The following is a 15274-nucleotide window of genomic DNA, read 5'->3' as shown; positions in this document are numbered from 1 at the left end:
AATAAGGACACAAACCTGATTAGAACACACTCCATTTGAGCAATTATGTCACGATCCAAAATGATTGAAAGTTTAGTTGGTGGCAACTAAACTTTGGAACGCTTTAAAACTGAACATTTCAGAAGTATATGCTATAAACCTTTTTTAACCTATGAAACAGATGCTAACCCTTTGGTTATTCTCAGTTATTCCTGGCTTTTTGTTGATGATTTTGAGTCAACAATGTAGAATGTGAAACGTGCATAGGTCAGTTTGAATCCAGTGGAACGTATACATGCATCAGTAGTTAGACAACCGTATTATACGGGTGTCTTAGTCCGACTGTGAAAACTTTAATTTAGCACAAATTCAGTCAGACTAATGTGTATTTTAAGAGTCAAGATTTTGTCTGACATCATGTGAATAAACTGGGTGTAAAAGCTCCTGTATACTTCTCTCAGAAGCTTTGAATAGTGGGTCTACAACTATTCAAACATGTTGCAACTTAATGCAGGCATGTGACAAGCTTGACTGGTAACTTCTCACATTGTTAGTCAGACTGTAGCTTAATTTTTTGTCATCTTTTTGGAATTAGCCAATGTCCTTGTTGCTCCCTCTCCTGATGTTTGTTGAATGAGTCATCTGTTGTATTCTTTAGGTTTGTGACGAGCTCTTTTCACAAACTGGTTGCAGCTTTTCAGGGAAAAAAAAAAAAAGAAAAGACGTCCTTGTCCTTGTTAACCTGCCGCTGTTCTCTTTGGTACTTCACAAATGCCAGATCATCAGCTCAACCCCTCATAGTTGGGAGCCTCCTCCCTCATTCCGCCTCTGTACTTCTGTACTTTCACACATGACACCGATGCCTAATGAAAGCGTATCAGTCCCAGCTTGAACGGCATATGTGAAAAGACAAGAAATCTGCTGACTGAATTACATTGCCTTGTTAAATATTTTTAGTTCTATCTTGAACTAAGTATACAGCTGAGTGATGTAAACTTTTTGTTAGTTGGGCTCTTGGATTTAATGATTGGATCTGGTAAACACATTCATCCCTTGACCTGATTAAGGAAACTGAGTGTCTCGTGTCTATGATAATAAAGATATACGATCACTGCAACAACCTGTGTCGATAAAGATTAATATTTAACAACCTTGTAATGTGTTGTGCTTCACATAGCCTGACTCATAGAATCAATAGCTTTTACTTTATGGGTTTCGTCTGTGACAAAGGGAAGTGCCCAGTGTTGATTGGTCTGACCTTTAGGTGTCCTGTCACAGCGACGCTCTTAAAGTGTGAAGGACCACAGGTGTCGTCTTACAGTGACGACACTGGCATGCTCTAAAAAACACGTTACAGTAAACCACACTATGTCCTAAAATAGTTACGTGTTTATATACCTATTTTGGCCCTGTTGGTAGAATATACGCATAAGAAAAGTCCTTGATAAAGTTCAGGTATAATCATTAATTTGAAGGATTATAAATGTCAAACCACAGCGGGATTTTTCCTGCTTTAAAACTGCATTTTTTCATTTGGGTTATATCCTTATAGTCTTATTATGTGGCAAACACTAGAATTACATTACATAGGTGCATGGGGGCATTGCATTTGGACAAAAGCTCAGTAATGTACTCGGTCAAATTTTTATAGTGGTTTAATTCTGTGTTTTTTTTTTTTTTTTGTATTAAGCCATATTGTCCCTTTCTCCACTGAGTGGAAGATTAATCATTTTGATCGTCGCGTAGGAGTCATGTTCACCCTGGGTTAAAGGGGAACTCCGGTATTTTTAAACCTAGACCTTATTTCTGGCATGAAACACGTTTATCTACTCACTGAGAACAGTTTGGTGAAAGTTGGCGTCCTTTGGAAGCTGTTTAGATAACTCGTGACCTGCGTATATCAATATAACGGAGAGAACGGGGCAAAGACGATGCAGCCTGTAAATAAGGCATTATCTGTCTTTATTTGACCAATACTTTAAGAAGAATGAATGAATGAACGTGTGCTATTGCTCTGTTAGCATATAGCTGCTGTTATGTGGCTACTTGCAGCTATAGGAGCTAACGGAGGGAATTCTACACACACCTCTACTGGGAACACTTCACTGACACATGGCTGCAGCACAGCTCATTCACTCCGGTACGTCCATCTTACTCAAACTCGTCGTTCACATTGTCAAAATTTGATAACTATCCTGCCATGTTAAAACTAGCAGTAGACTAAGGAGTAAATAAACTGTGCTCCAGAGGGGCGTGTGGATGAAGTGGTCCCAGTAGAGTGCCTGTGTAGAAATCTCTCCGTTAGCTCTCCTATAGCCTCAAGTAGCCACATAACAGCATCAATGAGCAACTATAGTACACGTTCGTTCATTCATTCGTCTTAAAGTATCGGTGAAATAAAGACAGATAATGCCTTATTTAGAGGCCACATCGTCCCTGCCCTGTTCACTCCGTTATATGGATCGCGAGTTATCTAAATAGCTTCCGAAGGACGCCCACTTTCGCCAAACTGTTCTCAGTGAGTAGATAAATGCATTTCATGCCAGAAATGAGGTCTAGGTTTAAAAATACCGGAGTTCCCCTTTAACACATCATTCCTTCTGAGCTGTGTTAATACTGTCATTTCTGAGAGTCAGATTCACCTAAATGCCTTTATTTGAATAATGAAGCTTATAGACAGACGGCTCTTCACACTGTGCTTGGATGGAACAAATGTTATTGCCCTTTCAGTCTCTTCTGCAGACTGATAAGTTGATTCCTGCCATCCAGTTTGCTGCTGACAGACCCAGTGCAGATCACCAGTGTAGCTTTTGCGTCTGGGTGTCATTGCGTTCACGAGTGTCTTGTGTTTAAAGCTTCTTTTTGGTCAAGTCAGCATACGAGTTATCCCTGGAAATGTTGGACCACAGTGCTGGCGGTACATCAAGTACAGAATGTTCCCTCTTTCATATCTTTCCCTTATAGATGTTAGAAAGTGATAGTGATCATTGTTAACTTGTTATGTCACACAACGTCTGAAAGCCTGTTTGAACCTTCTTGAAAAATTCACCGCTAGCTCAAAGTGAGGGCAAAACACGAGGGCAAGAGGGCAACAAGCTACTAATTTGGCAAATGCTGCTAGATGACAAGATGGGCAGTTTCGATCGTTCCCACCTACGTTAATACTGTGGAAGAGGCTGCGGTTAACTCTCTTACACACACACATACACACACACATACACACAAGAGACGCACATAGATTCTTGCCCCCGACCGGTGTTTCCTAAGAAGACTGATTTAAAGGAGTTGAGCGACATGCATCACCAAGGTGATACAATCATAGATGGAATGACTAAATACTTTAACCACAGCTAGTTGTTTGGCCACAATTGTTACAGATATAAAACCTGATATTTTAGTGAGGAAACCTGTCAAAGATTAGCTCAGAAAAGAGGAACCACAAATAACCGGCAGTTTTCTTTGTATATAATGAGTAGATAACAAAGCTTTCCTATTAGCTGATTAAAGCAGAAGCGATCTGTTTTTGATACGAAGGTGCTTTATCACGCTTCAGTCACGTGAAGAGGAAGAAAGAAAGAAATATTCTTTTGGCCCTCTCTGAACAGTTTCTCCACCTCTGTTTAGTCTTCCCACTGCTCATTAATTGTCTACTATTGTTGCCACTATGCTGCTGATTAGCTGCTTGAGCAAGAGTGGAAAGTCCCAGGTTTCATCAGTAAATGTGTTAATCAGTTCTGTGTCACGGAACATCATGTTTTCGCCACAGAAGTGTGGTCTTTCTGACTTGTCGATGGCCATCGCAGCCATACTTATAATTGCAGTCTTGTAAGAAATGTTCTGATGTAAAACGTTTTCATGTGCTGTGCCATCAGCTGGAGTGGCTTTTAGCTCACGATGTGATGTGAAATGTGCTCCCTCTTTATGTTTTATAGACCAAATGATTAGCCTTAAAGTGAATTTGGCAACTTCATGTTTTATTTAGCACTACAGCTTGATCTATTTATTTAAAAATTTTTTTAACCAAGCTACACATTGTTCTATTGAAAGTCCATTTTTAAATGTAATGTGACGTTGTGACACAATCGTGTCGTACTACAGCGGTTTTAAAACGATCATTTGTGAAGGTGTGAACAAGGAGAGCTGAGTAGTTAAGCTGTTACATAACCCAAGGAGTTTGACTTTGTGTGATATTATGAAGCTTATCTTGGACAAAGTGGACTTGTTACTTGGCTCGGAACCACAGCTTTGCAGGTTATATATGAGGAAGTGAGACTAACCTGTTGTTGTTGACCTTTTATAACACATATTGTTTTATTTCTCTTCTCTTTTCCTTTGTTTAAAGGTTTCAGGGCTAATGGCAAGGGCTCTGTCAGTGGCTCATTTTTTCTTTGAAGAGTAGCTACTCGCACACGTGGTCCCCGAGTTTCTCTTTTGTTGGAGGAAGTGTATTTGGAAGGATGTGGTATTGTGCTTTGATAGATGGACAAAGAATCAGTTTGCTGACTGTAAATTGGCTACAGAGTCATTTCTAAGCTGGAGTAGTTGTCGTACTTGTGTAGCCCTTCTTTATAGATATCCGTGAGTGCGTAATCAATGAGCTCTCAATGTGCACAATTGAAGCTGAAGCAGAATTTAATGTGTGTGCTCTTCATCTGTCCGTTGTGTGCATGTTATTTCCTGCTTGAGTCTTGTGATCAGTGCCTGAAAGGGAACCAGTGTGGTTGAATAGTACTGAATGGTGTTAATAGTAAAGGGAAGTGTGTGTTTTTTTTTTTTTCACTTCCAGAGTTCATTCAGCATGTGAGATTTGTCTCTTTTATGAATGGTCGTTAGAAGACCTGAAAGTTAAGGCTTTGCTAACTAGACGCCATATTTACTGATTGGTGGAAAAGCAAACAAGTAATCTGCTTCTTTAAGAATGGCTTTGTGTTTTAAAAATGATAGTTATGGTTACAGCAAAAGCAAAGGAACGTTTCTGCTGATTTTGACTAAAGCAGAAGAATAAAGAGCAGTTATTAAACACAAGAAATGTGGGGGAGGCAGGTAGCCAGTAGAAACAGGACCTGGAGTGTGAGCTGTCACCAAGCAATGGAAAAAAATAAATAAACTTCTTCTTTTTTTTTCTTTTTTTTTTTTTAAAAGAGTCTGTACATTTGTATTTGATGCATAAAAGTAAATGAACTACTAGCACCTGCGAGCAACAGCTAACGGGTGGAACGAAGCGTCCTTATCTTTGTTTTGAGCTTTGCTGTGTTCTTTAGGGGTCATTTAAACAACACGACACAACATTTATCAATATGAAAAATGGATTAATTTTATGCCTGAAATAGTGTGTATGTGGGTTTTGCAATCAGAACAATGAATTCAATCAGAATAATCTCTGTCACTGCCCGACCTGACTGATGGCCATTTAACATGACAAGTCGGCTAAAAAAAGCGGTGACCAGGTTTGATAGAGCCAACAGTGCATTAATTAACAAAAAAAAACAAGATAGACTGGTTTCCAGATGTGTCCGATAGCCAGTGGCCTGCTTGGAGTGTAAGAGCCCAGTGATGACTCCTTTTTTGTTGTCAGACATAACCCTCAAGTCATAATCAAACGACACAGGTTTAATACAAATGAAACCTGTATTTTTTCAGCCTGTTTTGCAATCTTCCCGTTGGTTTTATTGCAAACAAATGCTTGGAAAACATCTGACTTGAAATCTCAGAGAGACTGATTATTACATTATTGTTACATAAAAGAATTAGCTCCCATGAGGCATGCTGTCCTTTCTGCTAACAATCCCACACAAGAATGTTCCACATTTTCCAGGTGCCTGAAATAGGTGCTGCACAATTCAGCAGATAGTGATGCGAAGTGCTTGCTTGCTATTGTGTGATCGATTGAGTGTCCACCATGTAAGAGATAATGAATGGATGATCACGGGGGAGGGTGGTCATATATTTTATTCATGGTGATATTTTTTATTCATGCCGTGTGAGCACACAACAATAAAACCACTGAAAGGGAAAGTGAGTAATTCTGCTCATCTTTTACATTGCAAGTTTGTGTTCGGTAAACCTGCTTTCTGGCATGGAAGATTTCCCCCCTACCTTAACATTTTTGCATGGGAAGCAAGACCCTGCCCACCCTTCAAAGAGCCCACATTATGTAATGGTAATCTCCCAGTACCAGACACTCAGGACATCCTCAGTTGTTCTTTGTCCACGCCCTGGCTGGGCAGAGCTCTTTTGGTGGCACGAGGAGAAGCTGCTTATTATCAGATGGGCGGTTGTAATTTGATCATCGGTGTATATGCGCACACTACCAACTGAAGGGTCACATCGTTTTCTTTTGTTGTGGAGAGTTAGAGAAGCCAGCTCGAAGTTTGGGGGAGAGTTTATGTAAAAAATGTATCTAATGCCTTCAATTTCTGCTCCATTTCTATAGGATAAGGTGCATGTTAGTTATTCATCTGTAACAACTCCACCAGCTTTGATTCCTTGAGGCTTTTCTACTCTCTTATCGGGAAGTGAAACAGCTAAAAGTGCAATGTCATATAGACGTTTTCGTTCCTTACTTCCTTTCCTATTAGGAAATAGCAAATTCTGCATGTTTCTTCAGAGGCGGGCTGTCAGCATACTTGTTTTGACACAGCATCTTCAAAATGTGGAGCACTGATTTTTAGAATGCTTTTTTGTTTTAATGAAACAAATTTTTACCTTGTTTTAATGTGACAATTGAAATTTTTTTTTTTTTTTTCATCTATGGTGTTTCCTTATGTTAACTCGAACATATTAAACATAATAACTTAAACAGAACAACAAATATGTCAACACAAAGAGATTTCTCAACCAAAGTGGTTCACAGCGAGCACCGAACCAAGAAATTTTCATAAGGGATCAAATATTGGGAGTTTAAGCACTACATGCATGCACACACACACACACACACACACACACACACGATTTCTACAGTCGCTGGCAAAGATATGTGATGGTTTTGTGTGGCCGAGCAGATGTCTTTAATCAGATAATATCCTATTGGACAAAACACGCTTAAGTGAGTGCACAACAAGCAAACCAAATGCACTAAAGGACCCTCCTGGTGGCTTGTTGTCTAACCCCGTTTGGTCAGATTAAGAAGCTTTCCTCATTGAGCCAAACTCAACCTATCACCTCTCTGAAATCTCAGTTAGCCACAAAATTTCACTGGCCTGTCCCTCTCGGAGGGATATTTTTCAACCCGAGGGTCTTTGTGTTTATTATGGGCCCATCTGTCTCCCCCAGTATCCCTCCCTCCCCGTAAGCTTCACTGTTTAACTTAAAAAGGGCAAGCGGCAGATGGGGTGACTCCACAGTCACACAAACACCAACAGAGAGGTGACAGGGGGCTGTTCACAAGTACCAAAAAGGACAGTGTGAACTCTGTGGAGAGAGGTCCTTTAGGATTAGTTTGGCTTTTCAAGTTCCAGCATGTAAACTTTATTTTAGTTACTTTTTGACCTTTTGAAATCAGTTTAACCATAATTCAATAAGTCTGTATTGTTCTTCTTGTGCTGTCAGGGTCCACGTTTTAACTTTGAAACACGGAAGTGTCAGTTAGGTTGAAAATTCTTCTTCTTCTCATCCTGAGGAAGTAAACAAAGAATGTGTCCTATTGATACAACTCCCAGTCCAGAGATGAGGATGAGATCTCTCTGTTGGAGCCTGAGGGGTAGAGGTGGGAGCACTCCTCACTGCAGCCTTTCTCTGACCCGTTACGCTCTGTTTACAGCTTCAATCTGACATAGTCTACACTCTAATAAATTCTCATAGAGTGGAGCTTTCAATTTTCCATTATTAACTGAATTTATATTATTTTGAGTTGAAAGTAATGGATTTTCATGCCAACACTGTTGTTGTTGAGTTAGGCAGAGTTAAGTAACTATTTGATGGCATCTTTGTGACCTCTACCCTGTACATGTACAGGGTTTTTATGTCAGTGGGGTTAAATCTGTAGGGGGAATTTAGCAATTTAGAAAGAGTTTAGCATTTTCCTCCATTTGTCCTCAGAATCCCTCGAACTGAAGACAGGTGGGTGTTTAAGAATATTCCTCTCACTGTGCACACCAAACTCCATCAATGTCAGATAAAGTTTAATAGCTTCTTTGGTCCTCCGTAAGTCTTATTGATACAGAAGTGCTGATTGCCATTTGCCTCTCTTCTCATTTCCTCATGTACCAGAGGAGCAAGATGATTAATCTGCATTTCCCCGTATAGAGCGGATTAACAAGGTTGTGTGGAGTTTTCAGCGGCTGATTGGATGCATGCCTTCTTAACAAAGAAACTGTTTCACGTTTATTCCATAAAGTGGACGGATTTTATTTTTTGTGCTGAACAGTTTTGCACCATCTGATTCTGCTCTCAGTCAAAATGGGGAAGAGAAGTAGAAATAATCGAGTTTCTTAGGTTTGGCTGCACTTCGCTGGAGTTGACGCTGAAAAACATTTGATGTGTGATTTGTGTGTTTTACATACTGGAATAAAAACATAGTCCTCCAGTTGAACCAGCTATGTTATTCTAGCAGCTTTTCCCCATATTTTGACCAGTATCGTCAGTGTATAAAACCCTTCTTTCTTTAGGTTAAACTGTCACTACTGAACAATAAAATCCTGCTCTCGGCTTCATACTTATAAAAGGTCTCAAAGGCTACAGAGCTAACTCCAGTGGTGGAGGAAACAAAGAAGGCGCTTAAGTGTAGAAGTTAAAAAATAATCCCTTTTAATCATCAGCAGTGAATTGATTTAGAACAAATATTTGCTGTTCACCAGCCGGTTCCCTAACCCTAAGTAGCATGAAAGAACAAATGGCTTTAAAAACAAACTAAATAAGAGAATGTACACAAATTAAAGAAATATAGAGACCAATAAAAGGAAATGTGTATATACAAATAATCAAATGCAAAAGAAAATGCGTTTCAGTTTATTTTCACATTCATTTGTTTCTGTTTACATTGTAAATTATTTAAAAAGTATTTTTATATATTCTAAGTAAATCACATTTTATTTTTTTTATTTTTTTTTTTAAAGAACCATACGTGTACCTTTTTAGTTATTTTTTTTTTTCTTTTGATACAGTGTCTAAGACCCGTCCCTGTTTGTTCTATCCTAAAGGGTGGTTGAACTCTGTTGTGTGCTTAGTGTTGAGATAAAGCAGGTACACACCACCACTCCATACCAACTCTTCCTGGTAACAAAGGCTCTCTCTGTTGATGCTGGGCACTCATTGACTGCTTTTCCTCGACTCTACAAAAACAGTTCAACCTAACAGTCTCACTCGGGCTTAGTTCAGATGATCCGACGCAGAACATCTTCACATACTTCCTCCCTTATTGGTCAGAGAGCCCTCACATAAACTGGTGTTTGGAAGAGGAAAGCAGCCAGTACCCAGAGTTGAGTTGGAGCAAATGACACCATTTCATTTGTTTCACAAGTAGAGGTTGTAAGAAAGCACAGTGATGGATGTTAATGTTTTCTTAATCCAGTTATTTAATCCATTGATTGGTATCTAATTGATGAGCGTCTTCAGTAGTATGCCATCTGTTACATGACAACGCAACCTTGGTAAAACACAATTGATTATTTAAAATGCACGAAGAAAGCAAGAAATTCCAGCGTATAAAATGTCAAAATCATTTTAAGTGATTTCTTTATGAAGCTGGTTTATATTTGGCCAGAAGTCTGCAGACCTTTAAGCAGTGTGGACAGTACAGTTGTGTAAACTAGTCCATAGTTCATAGTCCGACTATCTCATGTTGGAAAAAGTTGGAAGTTTAACTAAAACCAGAAAGTGTTCTTCGCATCAAATGCAAATGAACTTTTTAAAAAAAAAAGTTTTAAACAAACACACATTTTCTGTCTCAACACAATGTTGTTCATCATCATTATTTTTTTTTAAATGTTCCTGTTGTAGTGTTACCAAGGGATGCTTAAAATGACAATGATTCCTGGTGTTACTGTAAGTATCGATGCGTCTAAAATGAGCAGTGGGCGGAGGTCTATTCGTCTGCTGTGGCTGAATTTTATCGATAATATATAAACGGCACTAATTTATTCACACGATATAAAACTCATGTGACTTGCAACAGTCACTGAATCAAGAGGACATTGTGTCATCAGATGCTAATGTCTGACATCAGCATAGTGGTAATGTATGTAAAAGTGATACAATGTGTGTTGTGTTTGTTCAGTGTATTCCCACAGATCGCTGTTGCATCTGTGTGTGTAATCTTTCACTTATTCTTCTCTGGTTTGCACGTAAACCTCGATCTGGTGATTTTTACCACAGTAGTCACATGAAAGAACGACCATGTCATGTGAGAATATTGTTATCCAACTGCGCAGCCATGTATGCACAGAGCCAGGTATAAAGAAGCTTCTTGAGGATGGAACTTTGTTCACAGCGTGCACCGATTCTGCAGTGTTAGATCTCCAGTTTTATCCCTGTACAGGTGGTCTGGTTCAGCTCTCCGTTTAAAGGGTGGAGCCTGCAGCTGCTGTTGTAGAATCTGGGACTGCTTAAGCTGGTGACGAGGAGACTCGCCTGGCTACTAACTGCCTACGTCCGGATGCCTGCCCTGCTTACTCTGATAATGCTTCTAACTGAATGACCTTCGAGCTATAGGTAGATATGAGCCACGTCCGTTAAGGGCAGCTCTCATCTTATGGATCCGTGCACTTGGTGTGGTGCCATGTTGTAATTAAGTGGCCTGGTAAGCCCCAAGGATTTAAAAGTCTTTGGCTAGAATAACCCTTCAGAACCTCCTGTTAACACACAAGCCCCGTTTTAGATCCTATGAGGAGTAAATTAATTCAGTGTCCTCAACTTCTGCTTTAATTCCAATAATGATGGATTTATTAACATTCAAGGGCAAAGCATGACAGCTCAAAAATAGATAAAAGATCACCATACTAGTAATGCTAATTTTAGATAACTAAATTCTATTACCACTGAGCTGAGGCTGGTGATTCGAGTCACAATGAGGAAGCGAGAGAAGGAGTGAGACGCAGCTGTTTCCCTGTTTCCTGTTCCAGGTCCGGTCAACGGGGAACTCCTGACCCCAACCAAGGTCCCGGAGCCCTCTGCCGGTCCGTCCAATGGAACAAGTCGAGCAAGAACTAACTTTCAGAAATCCAATCTATAATCTACAGTCCGATGGAAAACTGTTGCCTTTGATGACTCCTCGTCCTTTGTAAATAAGAACTGCAGATTTCTTCTGAGGTTCGCTCTAGATCTAAGTTATGCTCGGTCTTCTCCAACTCTTCAATCTTGCGGTCGAGGAGGGGCTCTTCCAGCATCCATCCATCCAGCCGGGGTGAAGTCGCCCTGTTTCTCCGCTGTCCTCCCCTTAATCCTCCCAACCTCAATTTGTTGGTTATTTCTCAAATGAACTTCAAAGACGAGCGGCACGTTTTCTGTGAATGATCAATTCTTTGAGTTTTGTACAGTGTAATTTCTCTGGAAAGCGGGAGGCCAAGAGAACATCCTGGTGGTAGCGCCGCTGCTTGCTTGGAGTGTCTTTAGGTCAGTAGGCGGTCCTACAGTGTGTCCCCAGACTGGATTGTGTGCAGGTTATCATATGAATGTGGGCAACATTGTCCTGCACCACCTCTGAATGTGGTGTGAGCGATCTGATTGATGAAATCTGATGAAAATTGATGTCACTACTAAATCCGAGTTCAACAAGAACACACATGAGAGTCGTCTCTCTTTGTTTAGACAATAGTTTCCCTCTGCTGAGATATCTTTCATAAACACCTGATTGGTTTGGAGGTGGCGCTTAGACACGTGTTGATCTCTTATCTTGAACAAAACCAGCTCTTGAGCTTTTTTTTTCACCCATAGTTGCTGAAATGATGCATCCTGATAAGAAGTGAACCATCTTGTGAAACTGGCAACCCAGGGTTGAGCCTGAAGTTACGTCACTAAGCCACTAATCCATGTAGTGGAGGCCCTGGGGTACCAAGGGGCTCCCACCTCATGTTTTAACCGCCGCTCAGTGCTCTTTTTATGTAATATACTTATTATTTTTCTAAATCTATTAGGTCAACTTAAATGGTAAGAGAGAAATTATATGTGAAGATGGTGAACTGACAAGTGAGTTGTTAGTCATAGAAAATGTGTATTAGTGACTACAAATGATTTTGCAATTGACAAAAATGTGATATCGCAGGCTGTTAAGGTGAAGTTCATGAATACATTGAAAAGTGGTGATTTCGGTCTTATGTTGTGAGTAAACTTTGTCTGTAAAACGTTGCACTTGGGTTAATTCGCGTACTCCATCCTGCTTCAGTTTTTGACGGTCCGTTTGACTTTTTGGATCATCGTGTTGGCATCGTTCCAATATAGTTTGTCAGTGTGACTTCCTCCTTTCTTTTTTTTCTTGTTTTCATCTAGGTAGGTGTGTTGAAACAAAGTTGAGAATGCAGAACCTCAGGCTTTCTAGCATCTGACTGATCAGATGACTCAGTGATAATGTAATCTGTATTCTGGTAGTTTATGTTAATTCTTAATTATTTGTATTTTTCTGTGTTTGTACATGTTCAGACGGAGGAAGTGTTGCTGTAACAAGTCTCAGAGGAGAGTTTGACAGCAGTTGAAATCTTTCTGTTGTCTCATACATTCGATTTAATTGGAAATCACTGCATGCTAAAAATGTGGGACTAGTGATTGTACCTGTACGACAGCCGTGTTGTTGAAATGTACCTCACTGGTGCCTCATGTGAGTCATGACAAAAGTCAAGAGTCACCTCGCATTTCTTAATATATTTCCAGGAAATTGTGGATCTTTGCCAAGCGGTCTGTTTTGTACAGAATAAAAACTCTAGTTCATCTCTTAAGTTAGCTGCCTTTTTTAACGGTTGAATGAATCACAGGTCAGTGTTAAGGGGCTGCACTGAAAATAAAAGGAAAAAAGCAACTAAAAAAAAGTTGCTGAGGGAGTTCCAGAGAGGCTGGGAAACAATTGATCAAACCACTTTAAATCTTACAAGAAAGCTTGAAAGCAAAATGTACAGAAATGAGGGGTAACTAAACACGTAAATATGTTTATTATGTAATCTGGAATCGGTGGCTTAAAAACATTTAGATGAACTGAAGACCAGAGAGCAGATACTGGCTACTGTTGCTCGCTGGAATGAAGTCAGCAGTTGTGCTGTGACAGTGGGCAGTCTTGGAATGTAATACACAACAAAATGGACAGACTATTGCCCCATTGTCAGTCCTAACATTGTTTTTTTTTTTTCCTCCTCCACTGACAGGTTTTACTTGAGATTTCATCATGAATCCATGAACGCTCATTTAACGTTCAGATTTTCAGCTGATATACTTAAAAACCTCTTCAAGTCTGCCACAAACCTGTTTTTCCTTTATCGCTGTCAAAGTTACTGAATATTTAGTGTTTTTAGTTTTAGTTTTGGAGGGAAAACAGTTGCCTGTGATAAATCACACCGACGCTATGAAAATTACACATCTGCGCATCCTTAATTGGTTTGAATACCGACGTCTGCGTTGTCGTCTTCTAAATTCAAATAAATACTTACTACATACTTGTTTTCAAAGGGTAGCAAATCAGAACAATTACTTTTCTTTGAGACAGTTTGGTGTTCATAGTTTAGAATTTCAGGTCTTTTTTGACCAGGCAACCGTTGTTACTGCTCAGAGAGACTTTGCTGTGACGAGCTTCGTGGCATTTTCTGATGTTTTTTACAACCAACAAGGTCATATAATTTACAGTGGACACCCCTATCCACTGTAAACTCCTCAGCTTACTAAACACGAGTGGCCAGTTTAAACCCAACCCCTAAAACTTAAAAACTGAGGGAAAGCCTTGACATGAGTATGACTCAGAACATGATTTGGCTCCTGAGGACACAACTACATACCAACAGCAAATGTCTCATTTTAGACTCCCCTTTGGATGCCATTATGTTCCACAGCTCATGACATGTTGCCAAAAAATACGACACAAGTCATTTGACTGAGTTTTGTTGTTGAATAGTGTATTAACCACGTGTCACACACAGAGGGCGCCACTTACACACAAACTGAATTGGAAAACATAAATACATTTTCAATGTTCTGCCATCTGATGGCAGCACTGCCCTTTTCTCTTTTATGTTTGCTGTTTTTGTGAATTAGTTGTGCACACGCCTGTGTGTGTGTGCGTGTGTGTATTTAAACCCTTTGATCAGTACAAGATTCCAATTAAATTCCAAGCTGATTGTCCTACCATGAGGAAGTGCTCCATTTCTTTCACTTGGCATATGTATAACTTATTACTGGTATATTTTAGTTTGTATTTATGATACGATCAGCCTGACCCCTTCCTGTCTCTGTCCATCTGCCCAGATGCTGCAGGACTGCCCCAAGGCCCGCAGGGAGGTGGAGCTTCACTGGAGGGCATCACCTTGTTCGAACATCGTGCGCATCATTGAAGTTTTTGAGAACCTTTATCAGGGTCGAAAGTGTCTGCTTATTGTCATGGAATGGTGAGTGCATAGTCTCACACACACACACACACACACACACCTGCAAGACTGCCTTCCTATGTATTGTGTTGAATAGATTTACATGGAATTGAGTTTAGATTAATGCAGCTCATTACTCTCTTGCCAAAAGTGGCTGCCAGGCATTTGACTGACAGTAAAGGCGGATTTATTTGGCGTTGGCACAGCAAGGAACATTATTTTGTTTCTAAACAGTATCAAGACAAGTTTGACACATGAATGCAGGGGACTGTACTATGAGGCAGGTTCAACAAATCCAGGGTATCCTTAGCTGATCTGGTTTAAGTAACCCTAACAATTGAAAACTTGCTAATTCGTCCCACAGTGTGAACTTGGTAAGTCAACGCAAGTTTCCTGACTCTAGCTTATGGCATGTAGATATAAAACTGATGTAGTTGGCATCAGATGATGAATCACAATCATATATTTCTGGGAGGCAGTTACTTCGCCAAAAGAGGAAGGAAAGCTGACAAAAAAAAAAAAGCAAAGTAATGCAAACCGTCAGCTTTCTTTTTTTCGAATATTTGGCAGCCAACCATGTCAGTGCATAAGTTAATGTGCTGATCAATACATGGCTGGCATGTCATTCAAGTATAAGTAGATTTTTATTGATTTGTGTTTTTCATTAAATGAATATGCAGCAGATGCATTCTCAAAGTATATTAGAAAGTTTGTTATACTGTGAGATGCCCTTTAAACCAAGTAGTCTGAAGACTCTTACTGACCACGCACCCATGTGGTTTTTATTAATTAATTAATCTATT

General features: G+C 39.8%; 1 protein-coding gene across 1 annotated transcript in view; it reads left to right on the top strand.

Moving 5' to 3' along the window:
• mapkapk2a (MAPK activated protein kinase 2a) overlaps window positions 1-15274 on the top strand; it is a 33016-nt gene that overhangs the window by 4200 nt on the left and 13542 nt on the right. The window contains exon 2 of the mRNA XM_072382441.1: window positions 14353-14492. Within this exon, the coding sequence (XP_072238542.1) occupies window positions 14353-14492 (140 nt within the window). The remainder of the gene's footprint in view (window positions 1-14352; window positions 14493-15274) is intronic.

This window comes from Leuresthes tenuis, unplaced genomic scaffold (genome assembly GCF_036924035.1).
Source record: "Leuresthes tenuis unplaced genomic scaffold, fLeuTen1.0.hap1 SCAF_3, whole genome shotgun sequence".
Lineage (NCBI taxonomy): Eukaryota > Metazoa > Chordata > Actinopteri > Atheriniformes > Atherinopsidae > Leuresthes > Leuresthes tenuis.
This window is presented reverse-complemented; position numbering and strand designations above follow the sequence as displayed.